Source organism: Phyllostomus discolor, chromosome 3 (genome assembly GCF_004126475.2).
Source record: "Phyllostomus discolor isolate MPI-MPIP mPhyDis1 chromosome 3, mPhyDis1.pri.v3, whole genome shotgun sequence".
NCBI lineage: Eukaryota > Metazoa > Chordata > Mammalia > Chiroptera > Phyllostomidae > Phyllostomus > Phyllostomus discolor.
The window spans coordinates 206,335,607-206,356,274 of NC_040905.2; the positions used below are offsets into that span (position 1 = coordinate 206,335,607).

Below are 20,668 nucleotides of genomic sequence, written 5' to 3' on the forward strand. Positions count from 1 at the left end.
ACAGGGTGTAAACACTTTTTCTTAAGAAAAAGGCTGACAATTGGGGCACCCAGGCCTAAAATGTGAAAGGCTTAACTTTATTAATGTAATTAATGAAATCACAAGGTATGAAGACAGAAAACTGTTCTCCTTTAAACAGAGGAGTCACCTAACCCAACGTTGAGGGGCCAAGATGGAGGATGAAAATTACCTTAAAATACGCCTCTCCCAGCTCACAGGCCCTGCCAGGAACCGGCGGGCGCTCTGCTGGGTGCTGGGCGAATCCTCCCCCTCCCCCTCCGGCTGCAGGAGCTCACAGCGGTCTGAGCTGACGGATCTTGCTAAGATGTCCTTTACTCTGGTCCACATTCCAAAATAACTTCCCAAATTGCACGTTTATTCCACTCTGCAGGTCTTTTCCCAAGTTTTCATGTCCCTCAGAATACTCGAGGGCAAAGGGCTACGGATAATAATTTATAAAACACACCTAGTCTTAATCATACATAAAGGTTTATTTTATCCATAGAGCCTGTGTCCAAACAATAAGAAATCCTACCAACTGAAAAAAACTGTGTGAAGTCCTGTCACATATATTTTCTCACTTAATTAGTCTGTGGACTAGATGATATTACCTCCATTTTATAGATGGGGAAAAAATGAAGTTCAGAGAGGTGAAGGAACCTACACAAAGTCACACAGGTGGGAAAGGCAGACAGGGCTGATGGCAAATCCCTAGGTCTAAGAACTCAGCAGTGAAAAGTCTTCTGATGCATGAAATGACTGTCCACTTATCTGTCCAACAAGAAAGTAAAAGACCATCAAGCCTAGGTTATGAGAGTATAAAAGCACTTCTCTGTACCAGGGCCAATTCATAAAGATGAATTAGTTACCTTCCACTCTCTGAAGTGGGGCATAAAAACAAAGGACTTAAAATTATCAGCACTGCATTTACCTGTTCTGAAACATACTGGCAAGGGCTTTTACTTGGTTGTAGACTAAGGACTGAGTTCAAGTCAGAAAAGATCTCATGGCAAAATGTCAGAGCAGAAAAAGCAGGAAGAGCAGCACCCTCCACATTAATTCGACACCTCACCGTTTTACCTACGATAGATATTCAACACGTTTTATGCAGAATCAAGAACCAAGTCCACTCTAATGAGAACAGATTAAGAAATGCAAGGGCTGGCCATATCACATTCCCTGTCTGCAACATGAGGAATTTTAGAAGTAAACATCTTCTCATTTCCTAACAAAACGGCACCATCTATTGGCTTAGTACCACCTTCGCAGCAACCAGGAATCAAGATGCATAAGTCAACTGTCATGGGCCTTTGGTTCCCTGTTGTTTAACTCCTGGCATTCCAAAGCAGCGTTAAGTTTTAAAACATAAATGTCCATGCATTGCACATTTTAGATCTTCTGAAATACATCTTACTTAAACTAATCAAAGCAGGAAAAACTGCCCGAGAAATCTTAGTATACTGAATGTCACACACAGGATGTGTTAGCACTAAAATTATCAGAACACCACGCCCCCCACTCTACTCTGTGCTGCATACAAAGATTCTGACACACGGCATCCCCCCAACCCTCGCCCATTTCCAGGGGACAGTTCCCCCAACCACCGATTCACAGAAGACCACACAGCGCTCGCCCTGGCGGGACGGCCCAGGTCCCACACGCTGGAGCCACGAGGGCCCATGCCCTCCGAGGTGGTGCTGATGGGGGCCTATGAACTACGTACAGTGCTGCAGGGCTCGAACCTGATCCAAGCACTGAAAATGAATGTGTAAAAAATATCTGCCATCTTGCAGCACACTAATTTTTTCCAGTGCAAGAAAATTTTCAAAATCAAGTCACGTGGAGATTATCAAAACACGTGCCCAAAGGTTGCATTCAGTGTAAAAATAGAAAGAAAATGGCAGGCCTGATTTCCCTGCCAATGGCCTTATCTACCTGCTTAGTTCTAAGACTATTTTTTGCCCACAAGGTGAGCACTCTGTCCCAAGCTTTTCAATCGCTAGGGGGGGTTCTATAAATTGGGACTTAAGAGGTACGTCCATTAATTATCTGGAGATCGAATTTTACCTGAATAAGGCTGACAATGACCTCGAGTCGTCCCTAATGGTGCATACCAATGTTTACTCCTTAAGTTAGAACTCCTAAATTGTCCAAGGGCCTCATTTCCAGGAATGTCGTGCTTGAAATGTTATTCATATTAATTCTCCATGTGAATAAGTGAGCAAAACAAACATGTTACACACTCTGCCAATGCTGCTACGAGGAACACTGCCAAACTAACAGCAAAAGATGGTCCCCAAGCTTCTTCTGACACTACTTTAGTTCGCCTAATAAAGGAAAGCTGGCAAGTTAAAAGAATAAGCTAATTAATGAGAATTAAAAGAACCCACATTTTGTCTATAAAAAATAAAACCATAACCTTTTCCCCTTATTGGAAAGAAAACTCAAAGGATCTTGCCGAGCTTTCAATAATCACACTAGTCGATCGCCTGCAGTCTCTTACAAATTATTCTCTTGAGAGAAGTAAATAAAACCTAAGGGGCCCCCTATTTTTTTGGAATAAACCAAATCACATCTGGTCTGGACCCCATGCCCCACAGCACTCACGGCAGTCACACAGCCAGTGGGGAACAGAGCCTGGGGTCCCACCCCAGATCAGGCACTTCCTGGCCGGCCGGCCGGCCTCGGCAACACCTCAATTTCCTAGCAACCACCCCACTGTCTTGCAAAAATTGTATCAGCAAAGCATCTCACAACACTCGCTGGCACAGCAGCTGGAACACTGCTGGATGCACGCTGCTCTGACGGGCGGCATCATGTCCACAAAAAGGGTTTAGGACAGAAGCTGCCCAAGGGCCCCGCCGTCAGGCATCTGATCCACTCCGCTCCCCAGTGAAGCCTGGGACAGGCGAGTCCTCAGAGGAGGCGCCTGGACCCTGCCCTCCAAGAGCTGCGCCAGCAGGTACAAGACGCGTGTGCACGTGCAGACCCGAGGCACGTGCTTCCTGGTCCGCGCAAATTAAGAGCAGCCTTCAGGCGCTTGGCCAGCCGCCAGTACGGGCCCACGGGCAGGCAGAGTCTGGACACCCTTGTCTCACAGGCAATATGCAGCTTCCAGCTCTTCCTGTCAAATCACTCCAATAAAAAAAGATTCATTACAAACTTCTGTTTATATTTCTTATAATAAAAAACACATAATTTAACTGAAGCTTGACAATTTACACGAAATACTCATTTTCTCCCTGGAACGACATCGTGAAAAGGCTCGTTCTGCAGTGAAGGTCGCTGGTCCACGGGGATGTTCGTTCAGGAGCACCCTCTGTTTTACCCAGAAGTCTGGTTTGCAGCTCACCCAAAATCAGTAACGTGCATTATGAATTAAAACAAAGTCCACCAAATTTTGGCAATTCTGTGGGTCTCTCTCAAAATTCAGCTCCCCAGCCTCTTGGGGGAAAAAAGAGAGAGAAAAAAAAAAGAACAAAAGAGAACAGTAACCGAGGAACGCCTCCGCTGGGAAGACAGGCAGCCCGGCAGAGCTGCCACTGTAGGCAGAGCTGTGCACCCACCTGGCTCCAAAGGGAACAACGGCCACAAGAAACTACAAGAACGACGAGGCCAAAGCCAAGGCCGCCCAATAACCATCCCTCCTTTCACATCCTCTGGTAAGGGGCTCCTCTCCCAATGGACATGGATTAGGTAACAGTAAGTCACGGTGTCTTGGGGTGGTAGGCTTGTGAATAACTTAAAATTTTCTTTGATGCTATAAAAAGCTATTTCAGTAAATACTGTTTTGCATGTTCAGGATAGAAAATCTGCACACACAGCAGCTGAATACGTGGAAAACAAATAAATGCCCTTCCGGAATTTGTATAAATATTTTCAGTATTTAGAAGCAAGGCTTATTAGTATCTTAATGGAGCGACATCTGTAGAACGCTGAAACCCAAGCAGCTGTGCTGCACTGGGGCTCCCCTGAACTAGAAACAAGGGTTCAAATCCCAGCTTTGCCACTGACGGGCAGAGCAGTAAGAGGCAAGTTACGAAAGCTCTCCTTTAAGTTTTAGGTTTCTCATCAATAAAATGGCAATGACAGCATCCCTTCCACAGAATTTTAACTGAAAATAATGAGACAGCACCAGAATCCTCTGGCACAGAGACCTGCCATCATGTGCTTTAAACTAATGCTAAGCTTCAAAGACAAAAAAAAAAAAAAACCGAGAACCTACCACACACGCAACGTGTCGTGCGGACCTGGGGCCGCACAAACGGACACCGCCAACAGCAACTCCATTCCAGGGCCCCGTCGGCTGCCAGTTCACAGCCAACGAACAGCCGCTGAGGCCTCTAACGCTACCTTCAGACACTCTCCGGCAGAAGTGAGTCAGTCAGAGGATCAAAAAATTAACTTACCATCAAATACTCATCGAGTCACACAGGACTCTGGGAGACTCTGGGAGTACGACAGGAATTCTACTCTCCGAGACCTCAAATCCTCACGGGCAGGAGGGACAAGGGCTGGAGAGGATGGGGCATGGCCACGGCCAGAATCCTGGAGTCCTGCTCCACACCAAATGCCCTGAGAGGAACCTACGACCTCAGCCCGGGGCAGTCCCACGGGAGAGCTGTTACACAAGTGGAGGGGGAGGAGGGGTGACAGGAAGGATTCGGAGCCCAACTGGAAGGGAGGTGGCCCCGGGTGAAGGAGCTACCCCAACACTGGTCAAGCGCCAGGAAGGGACTGCCATTAAGGAACACAGGAGAGGACAGGTGACAGAGACCCGGAATCAAGCCTGAGGGCTGGCTGGTTTCTGAGTGATCTCTGCAGCGTTAGTGGCCATCCCTACTGCTGCCCAGCCCTTCCACACCCTGGACATTTCCAGCCCGACTCAAGCTCCACCCCTGCCTCCAGGCCCCACCCCCCGTACCGACCCTCCTCCCCACAGCCCTCAGACTGCTCCCTCTCACAGGCAGATCTCACCCCGCCATTCCTGGCTCAAAGCATCAGACAGAAACCTCCAATCAAAACAACTCAGACAGTACTACTGAGACCCTGTCCCGCCTAGCTTTCCGGCCCTGCCTCTGCTCCCTCCTCCTGAACATTCCTGTCTTTGCTTCTGCTGCTTCTGCTGTACCCCCTGCACCTCCTGCACAGAATGCTCCTCCCACCCTCTGCACTGCCTCACCCACCCAGCAAACTCTGGCCTTCCAGTTCCTCGGCCACACCAGCCCTGTGCAGCACAGGGCCTGCGAAGTCCTCCCCTTGGGGACAGGGAGCAGAGAAGCAAATTCCTGGCTAATTCCCACTTAGCATCCAGGTCTCAGCTTGCGTTACTTCTTCCCGTCTTACCCCGTATCAGTGAGGTCATCAGAGAAAGGCACACTCACATTCTCTTAGTAGAATACTCCTGCGATCTTTTTGGAGGGCAATTTGGCAACAGCTCTCAACAGGTAAAACACACTACATGGCCATCTGTCACTTTGCTGGGCTGTCCAGGAGCTGTCCTTCCTCCCTAGGAAGTACACCTATTGTCCTTTAAAAAGAAACCATTCTTATCTTCCTTAAATCACCCAGTGATTTCAATGCTTGCAATCCAGAAAGACCACTACTAGGAATTTATCTGAAATATGCATTTACACACGTACATCAAGTCACAGTCATTGCAAAAACTTGAAAACAAAAATATCCACCCACGAGAGAACGAGTCAGTAAACCACGGTACCGTCACACACAGCGCAGCTCTGTGCAGTTGTTACTACAGCCGCGATGCAGAGCCGCACGGCCTGATGTGACACCTCCTCCACCAACCCCACAGCCGGGGGCGGCATGTGTGGCACGGCCTCGCCAGTGTATTTTTCACAGGGACATAGAGACAGGCAAGATATATAAAAGCGTATCATAAAACGATTCCTGGGGGGCGAAAACACAAGAAACTCTCAACAGTCACTACTCTGGAGGAGAGATATGAAATGAGGCTTATTTTTTGTGTAATATTTCTCCCACTTGAATGTTTGTCATGTTTGTGAATTACTTTAATCAGAAAATGTTTCGATGTCACTTGCCCAGCGAGGACTTCCCAAACGCCCATCACCCACACGTACCCCCGTCACCCCGACACCCACGCACACCCCATTATTCTCGTATTCCTGGGCGCTGCCTCCAGGGCACTCTTCTAGATTAACGGACGAGTCCCTGGTTAACTCCTGCCTCCCGCAGGAAGCTGTAGGCGCTGAGGGCAAGTGCGGTGCTGACCACTACACTACCGGCACCCCACACGGAGCCTAGCGGAAAATAAACGCTCAATAAATTATCTGGTAAATGAATGCAAGTAACTCATCCCTCCTTTAGAATTCAGCTCAAATGAAGCAATGCTTTTCCTCAAACCCTCCAGTTTAGATGTGACCCTTTCTCCCTTTGGCTCCCACTGCCCTTTGTACTCACTGCCCTGGTCAGCTACCCTCCTGCCCCCCACCACCCTGTGTGTGGGCCAAGAGCAAGGGTCCTGCACTCGCCTCTCCCTGGGGCGCCCGCTCCGGTGCCTGTACCTGGAAGGCCCTCAAGAAACAGCTGATAACGAACGGATGAACAAACTAAACCGCACTGCAATAACGTGCTCGTGCATTAACATCAGATGCTGCTGACGCTCTCGTTCCCCTTAATCTGGTCTCCCAGGCCAGCAGAGCCCGCCTGTGCGGAGTGACGCCTTCCACGCAGAAGGGCGCCGCTGCGAACCCAAAGCTGCAGGACCCGAGCCCTGGGGTCTCGCTAGACCTGGAGAGACACGGGGTCACGGCCGGCTAGCAGAGTGCAACGTGGGGCTGCAGGAGGGAGAGGAGCAGGCACAAGTCTACTTGACTACTTACTCCCTTTCAGCAGCTTTTCCTAAATTCAGGATTATGCTCACAGACCGAGTGCTACTGTTCAAAAGCAAAGGAAACCAATTCCATTTTTCCATCCTAGAAATGAAACTGCTTCATATCAACTTTACATTTCCAGAAACTGACGATTTTATCAAGGGGATGTAAGAAAATATGCTTAAGGGTTTAAAGGTGGAGGATTACGTCACCTGCTGTTCACGCTCAAATGGCTACACACACACACACACACACACACACACAAATCAACAAGATGCACAAGAAACAACCGTGGTAAAACGTTAGCTTGTGACAAATTTCAGTAAAGGGCATACAGAACTGTTCTTGTTCTTTTCTGCAAGTGTGAAGTTTTTTTAAGTAAAAATAAAGAAGAAATGCCCTGGCTGGCATAGCTCAGTGGATTAAGCTCGGGCTGCGAACCAAAGCATCGCAGGTTCGATTCCCAGTCAGGGCACATGCCTGGGTTGCAGGCCATGGCCCCCAGCAACTGCATATTGATGTTTTTCTCTCTTTCTCCCTCCCTTCCCTCTCTAAAAATAAATAAATAAAATCTTTAAAACAAATAAATAAAGAAGAAATTAAAGTACTTAGTAGAAAAGGCTATTCCACCTTACATTTAAAAGCATCAAATGGGAAGACATAGTACTTTGATGAAGATAATACATTTGAATAAAGCAATTCAAAACAATTCTAAAATTACTGTGTCTTCACTTTAAAATAATTACGAAGATTCGTCCACATGGCATCTGGGGGTAAACCACTCTCCCTACAAACCCCTCCAACAGGGAACCGCTGCTGCATCCAAACCCCCTAAGAGGCGAGGCAGCACAGCGCAGAGCAGCGGAGTCTCGAACCGGCCACGCCCAGCCCCTTCAGGGCAGCAGTGCTCCCGGCTCTGCAGAGCCAAGGTCCCACGGCCAAAATCCTAACAGGTAAAAAACGGCGGGAGAAGCACCTCGAGACTAAGTGGTAAAACGGGACTGTGGTCACTCCAAAAAGGAAGAGGCCTGCATGCACCAGGCACACGCCCCGGTGAGGGAGCTCTCCTTCTGCCCAGAGGGCCCTTCCACTCAAACCCCCCTTCTCCTGGGCCCTGCCTGACCTCCCTATCTAACGCCACGGTCTGCTTTCCCTTCCAACACCCCTGAGTCCCCTCGCCCTGCATTCATTTTTAACTTTTTGTTTTGAGGTAATTATACATTTACATGCAGATGTAAGAGGTAGTACACTCAGCTGTCACATACCCTTGACCCAGTCTCCCCCAAATGCAGTATCTTGCATAACTGTAGCACAATACCATCCACGTTACTGTTTCCTCCTAGTATTTATCCCTAGAAAGTGATACTTACAGCAGCTATTCTTACTGTCTATCTGCCCCTACTAAAATAAAAACTCTTTGCAGGCAAGAATCTTTATCACGCCCTGGCCAGTGTGCCTCAGTTGGATGGAGCATCTCAACCTTTTATCCCATAGCTGAAAGGTTGCAGGTTTGATACTCGGTCATGGCACATGCCTGGGCTGCGGGTTCAACTGCTGGTCTGGGCAGGCACCATCCCTGGTCCAGGCGTGAGCAAGAGGCAACCAATCAATGCCTCTCTAGCATCCAAGTTTCTCTCTCCTGCATCAATGATTCTCTCTCCCTTCCACTCTCTCTAAAGGCAATAGAAAAATGTCCTCAAGTGAGGACTAAAAAAAAAATCTTTATTAAAATTTTGTTCACTGTTATACCCCAAGCACACAGAACAGGGATCAACCTGTAGGAAGAACTCAATAAACATTTGCAGAATGAATCAAAGCACTTTATTGCACTGCCTCCTCTAACAGGAAATTAGACCAGCTCTTTTAAGACCATTTTGGGCCCTGGCTGGTGTGGCTCAGTGGATTGAGCACTGGCTTGCAAATCAAAGGGTCACCGGTTCAATTCCCAGTCAGGGCACATGCCTGAGTTACAGGCCAGGTTCCCAGTTGAGGGAGTGTGAGGCAACTGATTGAAGTTTCTCTCCCTTTCTCCCTCCCTTCCCCTCTCTCTGAAAATAAAATAAAATCTTTTAAGAAAATAAAAGACCATCACGGTAAATAAGAGGATTCTAAAACAGGAGGGAAACATCACACTCACCCATGGTGACATAAGGCAACTTATCAGTTGATCCATGAGGATAGATGCTGTAGAGGTGAGGTCCAGTAACATCTATGCCCCCCAAAACTAGGGCTGCACCAATGTAACCTTGATACCTGGTGATCAGAGTGTGTATAAGAAAAAAAAATGAGTCTGTATTGCATCACTGTAACTTAACCAAAAGCTGTATGAGAAGTCAGAAAACAAAAAGCTTTTCTTATACTGCCACTGTTTCATTAAGTGGTTACTGCTTTGATGGGAAATAGGAAATGAAATGAACTTGAGTTGAACTTCTATCAGCCAATAAAAACTGTAAATTTTTGTTTTGTGTGAGATGAACTTCCGTATTGTGTGAGATAATCCACACACTTCATTTCATCTCAGCCTCACAACCACCTTCAGAAGAGGGCTCCGCACTTCTCCCTTAAGAGAACAGAAAACAACCCAAAGACACGAATTACTCATCCAACGTCTCAAAGCCAAGCTTGGCTCACTCCAAAGATTATGCGCCCCTTCCCATCGTGCCTTTCTGTGATCGGCAGATAAGCTGCCTTCCAAGTGAGCAATGAAGAGTTGCTAAACTCAGGTTGTTCAAATGATCAACCTCCCCACAGCCTAACAGGAAAATGGCTAATGTCAAAACACCTTCCCCTTGAATAAGCCCATAAAGTATGATCACAGATACGAGCTCACATTGAGTAAAAGAGGAAAGTATTTCATCGTCCAGGGAAGCGAATGATGATGTAATTCCATGACGGCCTATAAAACCTCTACCACCCACAGGACAGAGGTGCGCCTTCAGGAGCGTGGGCAGGAATATGTTTCCACCCACCCCACCGCCAGTTCATTGTGCACGCACTTGTCCCCTGGGACCCTTTACCTGGCAGTTTTCCCACTTCCACAGACTGCTTCCCCCGTGTTCGGTCTAATTATTTACCATTGGAACTGCTATGCTCGATTAACATGCTGAATTTAAAGTCTCCACTATGAGCCTTTAGCTCTTCAGGAAGAAAAATGAAACCAATACATGCTGAATTTGCCTAATGATCATCGTCACTCAAAGTGAAATACATGAATTAACACACGAGCCAACTGAAGGCATCACTTTAGGCTGTCTGAGACAGAGCTCCCGTCGGGACGTGCGAGAGACACACAGAGTAGTCAAGTCCGACGTCTCCCTTGATCACCGAACTGCTATTTCAGAAAGAATCTTCTACTTCTAAGTGAAGTAATTGCAGAGCAGGAGAGAATGTCAGAAGCAGCCTCAAGAAGGAAGGGCCCAGCAGGGGAAGAGGTGATCCCAAGGCTTACGAGCTGGCTACAAGGCCGAGGCTACAGGGCCGAGGCTACAGGGCCGTGGGACGGGGAACCACAGTCACCACACTCGCCACCCGCACTGCGGTCCAGTGTGGGGCAGGTCCATCTGCCCGCCACGCAGGGTGTTCAAAGTCAGCAATAATGAGCTAGTTCCCTTCCAAGCTGAAGCAGTGTCTGTCTGATGCATTTAAGAGTCTAAGATATTGAAGTTACTGAAATCCTTAAAAATTGATCCAGAAATTCTACTTCCAGGAACCTAAGGATATAACAGAACAAACCTGCAGAAGCAAATGCACAAGAATGTTTACTGCAGCACGTTTGAGACACTGAAACGTGGAAGCAGAGGGAGCACTGGCTGAACTGATACCGCTATACAACAGAAAACTGCATGATCATTAAAAAGCCATGCTACACTTTTTCTTTCGAAATATTTTTATTCATTTTTAGAAGGGGGGAGGGAGCAAAAGTGGGACAGAAACATCAATGTGAGAGAGACATCCACTGGTTGCCTCTCACAAGCCCCCAACCAGGGACCCGGCCAGCAACCCAGGCACGTGCCCTGACAGGGAATTGAACCAGCAACCCTTCGGTCCGCAGGCGGGAGCTCAGTTCACTGAGCCACACCAGCCAGGGCCGCTACATTTCCTCACCCACTCCTAGTGGTAGTGCAACTCAGTACGATCTTTCTCAGAGACAGTTTCTGCAGTATGTATCAAAATGTTCACTATGCATATCTTTGACCCAGCAATTCCACTTCTAGAATTTGTTCTAAAATATAGTCTAAGGAATTAATTACAAGTACCTAAAGTGTCTATGTCCCAAAGAGTCACAGAATAACTTAAATAACTTAAAACAGGCAACATCACTAATACTCAAAAATTGGTCACTAGAATGAATTTTTGTGACACCACGAAAAAAGATATTCATCAACATCCTAAGCTTTTATGGGTCACAGGCCCCTCTGGAAAACTTACTGGAATTGTGGAACCCTACCTCGTACCAAGTGCACAGACAAAGGTTTTTTACTATTCCCGGAGGGCGACAGGTCTCCAGAACCCCTCTGTGGGTTCAAGGCCAACGCCAAGGTCGCCATGCTCTCCCGCTGACGGGACAGGTCGCACAGGACGCTGACGGCAGAAGAACTCGCCCTGCACTCTTGTCGGCCTCAGAGCTCACGGGGATCTAACCACGCACCAGGCCCTGTGCCCGGCGCTGTCACAGTCTTGCTTCTGAAGTCAAATCCTACACCTTTTTTCCTTCTACAACCGACTCATTTTATGTAACTCAACAAAAATTTCAGAAGACATAAAGGGCCATAATTATTCTGGCTTAAATTTTTAAATGCTACTCTCAAAACTTTTGTAAAATTTAACACTTACAAAGTATGTTAAACTAAAAATAAAACACTGAGAAGACAGCATTCAGAATTCCTAAAACATTCTAAAGAGATTAACAGGAACATCTGCTGGATTTAGCTAAATGCTTTAAATGACACTGCCAATTATTTTGAAATATTCTGTTTAGTGCAATTTTACAAGTTTAAAAATTGTTTTAAATGTAATGCGCCACACAAACCACCAGAGGGAGCTTTGTATTTAAAATCAAAATCACAAACGTCTTTGGAAATCTTGACTGCAGATGTGCTTTAACAAGTTCTCACGCTGTACTGGGAGGATTTATTTGACAGGCGATAATTCTGCAGGGTTACGATGATGACTATGTACATAGATAAATGGAAACCACTGGCGCGAGGGTGTGCACAGCCAGAGAAGGAGCTGGGTGGACGTGACTCGGCTTCGTGTCCATGTGACGCGTAAGCCCGGTCGCCTGCCTCACCAGGAACGTGGGAACCACACTGCTGCCGCTGCAGGGCCACACTGAACCTCACACCCCCTTACCGAGAGTCAAGGGGCCGTGCCCGACTCACAGATGAAGGTCTGAACGTGTCCGGGAAGGCAAGGGCGAGGCGGGAAACGGGGGAAGTGAACGGGGCAGGGACTGGCAGGCCAGACACGGGCTCCCACTTCTAAAGGCAACATCTGCCACTCAGTTGCCGAAGATTAGTGCCATGCGTTACCCCAAACTTGAGGAATTTTTTCAAAAAGACACCAGAAATCCACATATTTTCATTCTAATCTCCCATTTATAATTACTGGCCGCTATTTTTTTAAAAAATGCTCTGTGGCCCACATAAAATTCGACAAGCTGAACAGAACCCCTGAGCTGCCTGTTCACGATTCCGCTCTCTATTCCCGCTCCCCATTCCCTGTCACAGGCCCGGGTGCGGCTTCCGCTGCACGGGGCAGAGGCTCAGGGAATGTTCTGTGTAAGAATAAAGGTCTCTGGTCAACTCGAAAATCAAAAGGTATTCAATGCACACACTCTACAAAGGAAAGAGGAGAGAATCTGTTACAAGTAAGGCAGGTGCCAAGAGGAGAAGCCAGTATTCCAACCCGAGACTAAATACCCAGGCTACTTCCAGTACAGTAACTGCCTCTCTCCATAAGAAGCAAATGAGAAAACGGACTTAGAAGTTTAAAACTATCAAGGCCCATACTCACATAAAGTGATGATGTGATTATTAAGAAAGAAAAACAAAACCACTAACAGGAACTGTCTGTGGGAGTCAGCAGGGAGGGAAGGCCAGGTCAGGCAGGTGGCTGCACCTCTTTAAGCCTCCACGTGTTCCCATGGAACCTGGAGCAGCCTGGACCTCAGGGTTCAAGGGATAAAATGAGACCGCACAGAAGGCACTTAGCACAGGAATTGGTACAAAGAGATAAATATTGGTTAATATTAATGTTACCATTGTTCATTTCATTGCTTTTTTCCCCTTGAAAGGAGTAAAAAAAAAAAAAACCCAGTCATTTGTGTCTGAGTGAGTTCACAAGAGGAACTCCTCAAAGACTCCTAGCAACCCTAAGTTTCTTCCTATAAACAGAGACGTTTTTCCATCCAGTAACATGTCTCTCTAAGGAAGTGGCTCGACTGGTCATGTATCATTTATGCATGGGAAAGAAAAACAGACAGACCGCATAAGTTCAAATGTATTATCAAAAGCCTTATGAAATTAAAATGGCTTCTTAGTAACAACTGATTTCTAAAATAAAATGCGTATTTCTGAGAATGCTTTTTCTCTCGCTTCCAGGCTGCCACTGGCTAGCGATCTGTAAGCCATGAGAAAAAGATGCTGTGGAAATCCTCAGCCTGGAACCTCACCTGAAAAGCATCTGCTTCAGCATCCGATTGGCCGTCACAACTCTGGGAAGGCGGCCGGTGGAGAGGGAGTGGAGCTCCAGGTTAGAAGAAATGAGCTGGGTCGTCATCTCCGTGTCCGCAGCTGTCCCGGCACCACAACAACTGAAACGCATGATTAGAAGCTCAGCTGAAATTCAATTACCAGACGTCTCCATTAGAAGTGGAGTTTCTAGCCCTGGCTGGCGTAGCTCAGTGGATTGAGTGCAGGCTGCAAACCAAAGTGTTGCAGGTTCGATTCCCAGTCAGGGTACATGCCTGGGTTGCAGGCCATGACCCCCAGCAACTATTCATTGATGTTTCTCTCTTCTCTCTTTCTCCCTTCCCTCTCTAAAAATAAATAAAATCTAAAAAAAAAAAAGAAGTGGAGTTTCTTAGGTAACCTCTTTGTACCCGAACTACAACGTTCGGGTACAGAGAGGTATTTCTGAGTGTAACTGCTCTGTTTAACCAAACTTAAACAAACATAAAATTGACAATACGCATCTAATTATATGCAAATGTATTTTCTGTGGCACAATGGAACATTTGCAGTCACTAGTGTCTGTGCTCCTAAAAGAGTGTGTATTTTACTAATCCTACAAATACATCCAAGTTGTACAAAAGAGCAAAGCATGGTAAAAGTCTTGCAATTTGACCTTTACCAAGTATTTTCTCCCAGGTACCAGACACCACACTAAGTGTCCAAGTCCTAGCACTTGACTTCAAAGCTGAGTGGAGATGACACGGGCAAACAGAAACTGCACCTTCTGTAATACATACAATACAGCAGCGCAGGTATAGAACGCTAAAGGAAACTGAAGAAGAGAGCAATTACTTCTGATCTTTGTGAGAAGAGGTTTCATAGCAGCTGAATTTGGGAGAATAAAATAAAAACACTATACAGGCAGAGAAGGGGAAAGGGCATTCTAAGCAGAGGGGCTGGCACAGCGAAGGCGAGACGGCCTGGAGATGAGGGAAACAGGGCCTCCCCAGCTGTAACTAGAGCGGCAGGCGATGGCGGCTGAACAGGCCGAAAAAATGAACTTTTTGTGAGACTGTGCAAGGCCTTCAACGGGTCTGATTCTATCCTGAAAGCAGTGTAAACATGTAAAAAGTCTCTTGAAAAAAGTTTTTAAAAAGGAAAGGAACATTAGATTTGTGTTTTACAAAATCCAATGACTGAGAAATGAACAACACAGAGAAGAAACCAGAGGCAGAGAAGCCATTTAAATGGCAACTCTAACAGTCTGGCTGAGGAGGGGAAAAAAGTCTGAACTAAGGCCTCAGCAGAGGGAAGGACGGAAAGGAACGGATTTAAGGGGCACAGAGAAGGCAGACCAAGTGCCAAATGAACTGCAGACGAAAGCAAAGGGAGGACCTGAGGATGACGTGCTTAGGGGACAGGTGGATAAAAATGCCATTTAAGGGAGACAGAAAGAAAATACAGACTGAACAACAGGTTTCAGGGAGAAACATAGTAAATTCACTTTTAGCCCTGGAATGTTTAAAAACACAAAAGCCATTCAAACCAATCAATACTTACTAAATGTTAGGAGATATGAAGTGTATCTTTGAACAGTTCTTGTCAGCAACAACCATCCCTTCAGTTGCCCTTGTATCTGCTCCAAGCACTACGCCATCCTATTTAAAGATATGTACAAAGAGATGTACACGTAGACATGGGTGTAGACACGGATACAGATATATACATACATACCCACAATCTTACGTATGTAAACCACAGCTCTCCAGTTGAGGGGAAACAATGCTGGTCATCCCCTGCTCCCCCCAAAAATCACCTCCTGCCCAAAATATTCTGCTATACGTCAGAATTCAAGAAAAGGTTCATCAACAGATGTTACTGCTTGAATCGTGAATAGGGGGCAGGAATTATCATTCCTGTTTTCAAATGAGGCTCAGCGACTCAATGAATTCCTCACAGACCAAACCTAATATGGGAAAAGTCTGGATTAAAAGGCAGAAAGAAGTCCTTCCATTAAAGTAGCCACCTCTCCATTTCTTTTTACAAGATCTCACTCTTTACCCTGAACAACAATAACCATTATCTCTCTTTTGGCCCTGAGCATAATTTAAGGCTGGAGTTACGTCCCCTTGGCTGGTGGGGAAAGTGTGGCTCTGAGAAGGAAAGCGGAGCAGCACGGTTCAACGGTCAGACAGACCTGTCTGCCCCCAGCCTTGCGCTCTCCCCCATCAGCCGGCCTTCCAAAGCAGTGACGTAAGACCGAAAAGTAAACTGGCCTCCTGTGAAAAACTCTGCCGAGCGAGAAAAGGGTATAACCTTTTGATAAGCACACGAAAGCTCACAAACGTCGTCTCTCCTCTAAGTCCTTTTCCTGATGCGCTCTGTAACATGCGCCCTTCCCCACCGACCCAGAGAAGTAAAGGAGGCCTAGTTCGTGCATAAACTGCTGCTCTCGGCCTGTCCCGGCTTACCTTATACACCACCCCCGCGATGGTCGTGCCTGTTTTCCGGGCTGTAGGAAGTTTGTACCCTTTCTTCGCAAAATCGGCTTCCAGGAGGGCATTTCTAAGAGCAAACGAGAGAATAAAGCGTTGAAGGGCAGGACCACATCGCGCCGCACTGGCTGAAACAGTGCCTAACAGGGAACTCCAGAAAAAAGAACCTTCTCTTCCCTTTCACGCCCATCTGTTCACTCGCTCCCCCTTGCCAGTATCATGACTACTGTCCCATTTCTCGGCAAAGAAAGCCTCACAGAGGGGCGGCACAGGGCCTAAGGAGATGGAGATGGAGAGAGTCCACGTGCGGAGGAAAAATTGGAAAGCAGTCCCGGCCTCAGGAGAAACCCACACTCAGGCCCTGATTCCCCTGAGTCACAAGGGCCACGGGCGCAGGCCTCGCTGCGCACCCTTCGTTTGGACTTCCGACATCAGGCCGCGGCCCAGCCTCGACCCCGGCACTGCACTCCCGATCCCGCCCTGATCCCGGCCCCGAGAAAGGTCGCACCTGCGGCAATTATCAAACGAGAAACCTCCAACCGGTGGCTTACACACTGACACAGCCGCCATCTTCCCAAGAAAGTACTTCCGGGCCGGGGGCGGGAGCAAGGAAAAAGGGATAAGCACTTCCGGCGCCGTCGGCAACCGGAGCTAAAGGGGCGGGGCAAACTCCACGCTAGGGCGATTGATCTTAGAGTTGCCGGCTCCTGGAAGACCCCGGAGGTGTTTGGACTCTATCACCCCAAGTGGCGTGGAGGAGAAACTGGCGCCCAGATGGGGAAAAGACGAGTCCCAAGCCCTGGAGGCCAGGCCTGCTGCCAGCCGGAGACCAGAACTGTTGCTACTGTTAATTCGTCTCCGTGGGGCTTTGGAGACAGACACACACCCAAGTTCCAGACGCAGGCCCACCGTCTCCGTGCACTGAGCAAGTCCTCTCGACTCTGAATCTGCTTCCTCCACTGTCACATGGAGACAACAGCTACCTCAAAAGGCTGCTGTGCATTGAACAAGAAGCACAAGAAAAGATGTCCGCCATCACTAGTCATTAGGACATGCAAATCAAAACCATAATTCAATACCACTGCACACCCACTAGAATGTGAGAATCAAAAAGACAGGTAATAACAAGTGTTGGCGAGGACATGGAGACATTAGATCCCTCATGCACGGCTGCTGGGAACGTAAAATGGTGCAACGGCTCCAGAAAACAATTTAGCAGCTTCTCAACCAGTTAAACCTACACCCAGGATTCCTCTTTTATGTATCTCCCCAAGAGAATTAAGAACATGTTCACAAAAACTTGTACACGAATATTCACAACATTATCCACAATACCCAAATAATAGAGACAACCCAAATGCTCATCAGTGGATGAATGGATACACAAAATGCAGTACACATCTGTAGTGCAGAATGTTATTCCACCATAGAAAGTGAAGCATGGATGCACACTACACCACAGGAATAAACCTTGAAAACATTGTGTTAAGTGAAAGATGCCAGGCACGCAAAGCCACGTACAGCATGGTTCCCTTTCTATGAAATGTCCTCACTAGACGAATCCAGAATCTAAGGAGGTGGGGCGTGGGGAAGAAAGTAAAGAGTGAACCTTTAACGGATACTAAATCTCTTTTGGGGATGATGAACATGTTCTAGAATTATATAGAGGTAATAGCTACCCAGCCCAATGAACATACTAAAAACCACTGAATTGCACATTTTTAAACAGGATATTTGGTTATGTTCATTTTATTTAGATTTATTCAAGGCTGCCTCGAAACTCAAAAATTATACATGGGAAGCATCTATTGTGGCATGTAGCAGCTTCTAAAGAAATAGCTATTATTGTAAATACATTTATTTCCTTCTGCCAACAACCCTAAGAGATAGCTATGTAATTCAACTCATTCTACTGATGGAAATTAAGGTTCATCAAAGTGAAGTAACTTGCTCAAATTTGCATAGCCAGTAACTGACGGCCTCAGTAAATGTGGGATGAATGAATTTACTCGCTCAGCAGATATTTATCGGCACCTACTGTATGTCAGACATGTTTCTGGGAATGAATGAATGGATGAATGGCATTTCAGTCGCCTAGAACCAGTGTCTGTCACCACTCTGTGTTCAATAAATATTCGTCAAAGGTGAAATTCCCTGTCATTACTTCTCTGGGCCTTTTGTGTAAAATCAGAGAATAAAATAAAACCTCACTCACCTGCCACCACCCCCCCTCCAGGAATCTACTGATGAAAAAGTTTGAGTATTTGCTGTGTCACCAACTCTCTACTTTGGTGAGTGTAAAAAGGGAAAAGACCTGGGCTTGGTCCTGGAGAAAGCCTAGGCAGGCCAGGTCGTCATTCAACATACGTTGGGCTCCTGGAGCCAGGAAGAAACTACAGAATGAAAGACGCCCTTCACAGCATTCGTCAGAGTCTCTTGCTCCTGCTCTGGGCTCAGCCCTGAGGGAATAGACAGAAGGTGAATCCGATGTAGTTCCTCTCCTCCTGGTGTGGGTTGAATTGTGTCATTTCAAGATTCCTGTGTTCAAGTCCTAACCCCCAGTAGCTTAGTGTGGTCTTGTTTGGAGACAGGATCTTCACAGAGGTACTCAAGTTAAAATGAGGCAATTAGGGTGGATCCTAATCCCATATGACTGATGTTCCTAGAAAAAGGGGAACTTTGGAGATAGACCTGTGAACAGGAAGGCAGAGATGGGGGGATACTCTCAAGCCAAGGAACATCAGAGATTGCCAGCAGACCACCGGAAGCTGGGACAGGGGCCTGGAACAGCCCCCAGCAGGAGCCAAGCCTGCCAACACCCTGATTGCCGACTTCTAGCCCCCAGAATGGCAGAACAATACATTTCTGTTCATTAAGCCACCCAGTTTGTGGTACTTTGTTTTTCTCGTTACAGCAGACTGCCGCGCCTCTCAAGTTCACAGTCGCAGTGTGCCAAGGGCTGATGGCGGGGGGGGGGGGGGGGGGGGGGGGGGGGGGGGGCGGGGGCAGGCGTTGAGGTGGGGCGCTGCAGAAGCCTGGAGGCTCGGAAGGGTAGAGTGTGAGCTGATGGGGTGAGAAGGCAGGAAGGAGGGACAGACACAGCGATGGCTTGGGGTATGGAACAAGCAAAACCAGACAAAACCAACAAAAAAACAAACAAACAAAACCAAAAACCCTGAGCGTGCATTGTTTTCAGGAACCAGTGGGTGACGAGTTTGATGCGGCTGCAGGGAAAGGAAGCAGAGCAGCCTGCAGCCCCCAGGGGCGGGAGGTGGGGAGAGGGTCGGCCCTGTGTCCAGCCACAGAGCTGGAGGAGCCAGGGAGGCATGTGGAAGTGACTTATGGCCTCAATTTGTCCCCAGGGCACTTCTCTTCTTAACTGGGTCTCTTTGGTAATATTTCACACCCCAAGTGAGCAGAGGAGGTGGCATTGTCTGTCTATGGCCTCTGGAGGTGGCCCAGCAGAGGCTTCCAGAGCCCAGCAGAGGGCGACAGAGAGCCTCCAGGCAACCAGGGCCTGGACCTTGAGAGGCAGAGCCCAAAGCCAAGCAAACCCCAGTCTGGCCTGGCGCAGGGTCTCTGTACCTGCGTACCTGCAGCATGTGGAGGGCGACTCTAGGTACCCAGTGCTCAGAGACCCCTGCTTCAGGACCCCTGTCCAGCAGGACTGCTTCCCCCTCAGATGCAGTCCAGCCAGAACTCCTCCCCAGGGCCTGGACACAGTCCCATTAATCCCTGACAGCACCACCAAACCCAACTGACCACTAATACCACCACTTCTGCTCTGGCTCTGGCTGTGTGACCTCAGGGAAGCCATTGGGGTCTCTGTGCCTCAGTTCCTAATAACATAGAAACAGCCAACACTGCCTGAGAGCACCCAGTGTCCTGAGCTCTGCTCTAACCACTTAATGATATACAGGATCTCGTGAGCATCCTAGGCACCTAGAATGTTCCAGACATGAGAGAAATGGGAGATCAAGAGTCGGACACAGTCCCTCAGGACCATGCATCTTAACACCAGCTTACCGATAAGGAAACTGAAGCCCCGATAGGCAAAGTCATTGGCTCAAGGTCCCAGCGCAGGTAAGTGGCAGAATCAAGATTCAAACCACGCCTGTCTGCGCCCCACCCCCACCCCAGCACCACTTCCCCGTCCCCCTGATAATTCCGGCCCAGCTGGGACTCAAGTTCCCATGTTCCCTGGGGCTGTGGCAGAGCAAAAACAAGGTTTCCTTCTCCAGGATTCTCATCCCAGCTGGGCTGGTTCCCAGCTGTGCCCTCAGAGGCCCGCCTCTCCATCTGTCTTCACCTCAATGTTCTCATCTGTAAAATGACAGAACCTTACCGGTGCCCTTAGCTCATGGGCACCGGGTGAGAGCATGCCATTGCAAATGGTAAAGCCATTCACTCGTCCATCTGTCCCACGACCCAGCATTTATTAAGCCCCTCCGTGGCACTGGGCTCTATGCCAACTCTGCCAGATCACACCCTGGATGGGCATTATTGACCTGGGAACTGTACCTCCAGCCCACTCTTCCGAGTGCCCTCAGGGACATGCAGCAGAGCACAGCCAAGGAAGGACTCCCGAGTAGGCCTGAGGCAGCAGGGTGGGCACCTAGAAGACAGGAGTTAGCACTGAGACCAGGAG

General features: G+C 47.9%; 1 protein-coding gene across 1 annotated transcript in view; it reads right to left on the reverse strand.

Moving 5' to 3' along the window:
• The window catches only part of PSMB7 (proteasome 20S subunit beta 7), a 53,720-nt gene extending 37,085 nt beyond the window's left edge, over positions 1 to 16,635 (reverse strand). Inside the window, exons 1-5 of the mRNA XM_028527289.2 lie at positions 16,529 to 16,635; positions 15,997 to 16,090; positions 15,086 to 15,183; positions 13,525 to 13,665; positions 8,989 to 9,104 (exon numbers count right to left, since the gene is read on the reverse strand). Of these exons, the coding sequence (XP_028383090.1) occupies positions 8,989 to 9,104; positions 13,525 to 13,665; positions 15,086 to 15,183; positions 15,997 to 16,090; positions 16,529 to 16,590 (511 nt within the window). The 5' untranslated portion in view covers positions 16,591 to 16,635. The remainder of the gene's footprint in view (positions 1 to 8,988; positions 9,105 to 13,524; positions 13,666 to 15,085; positions 15,184 to 15,996; positions 16,091 to 16,528) is intronic.
• Between the last annotated feature and the right edge of the window lie 4,033 nt (positions 16,636 to 20,668).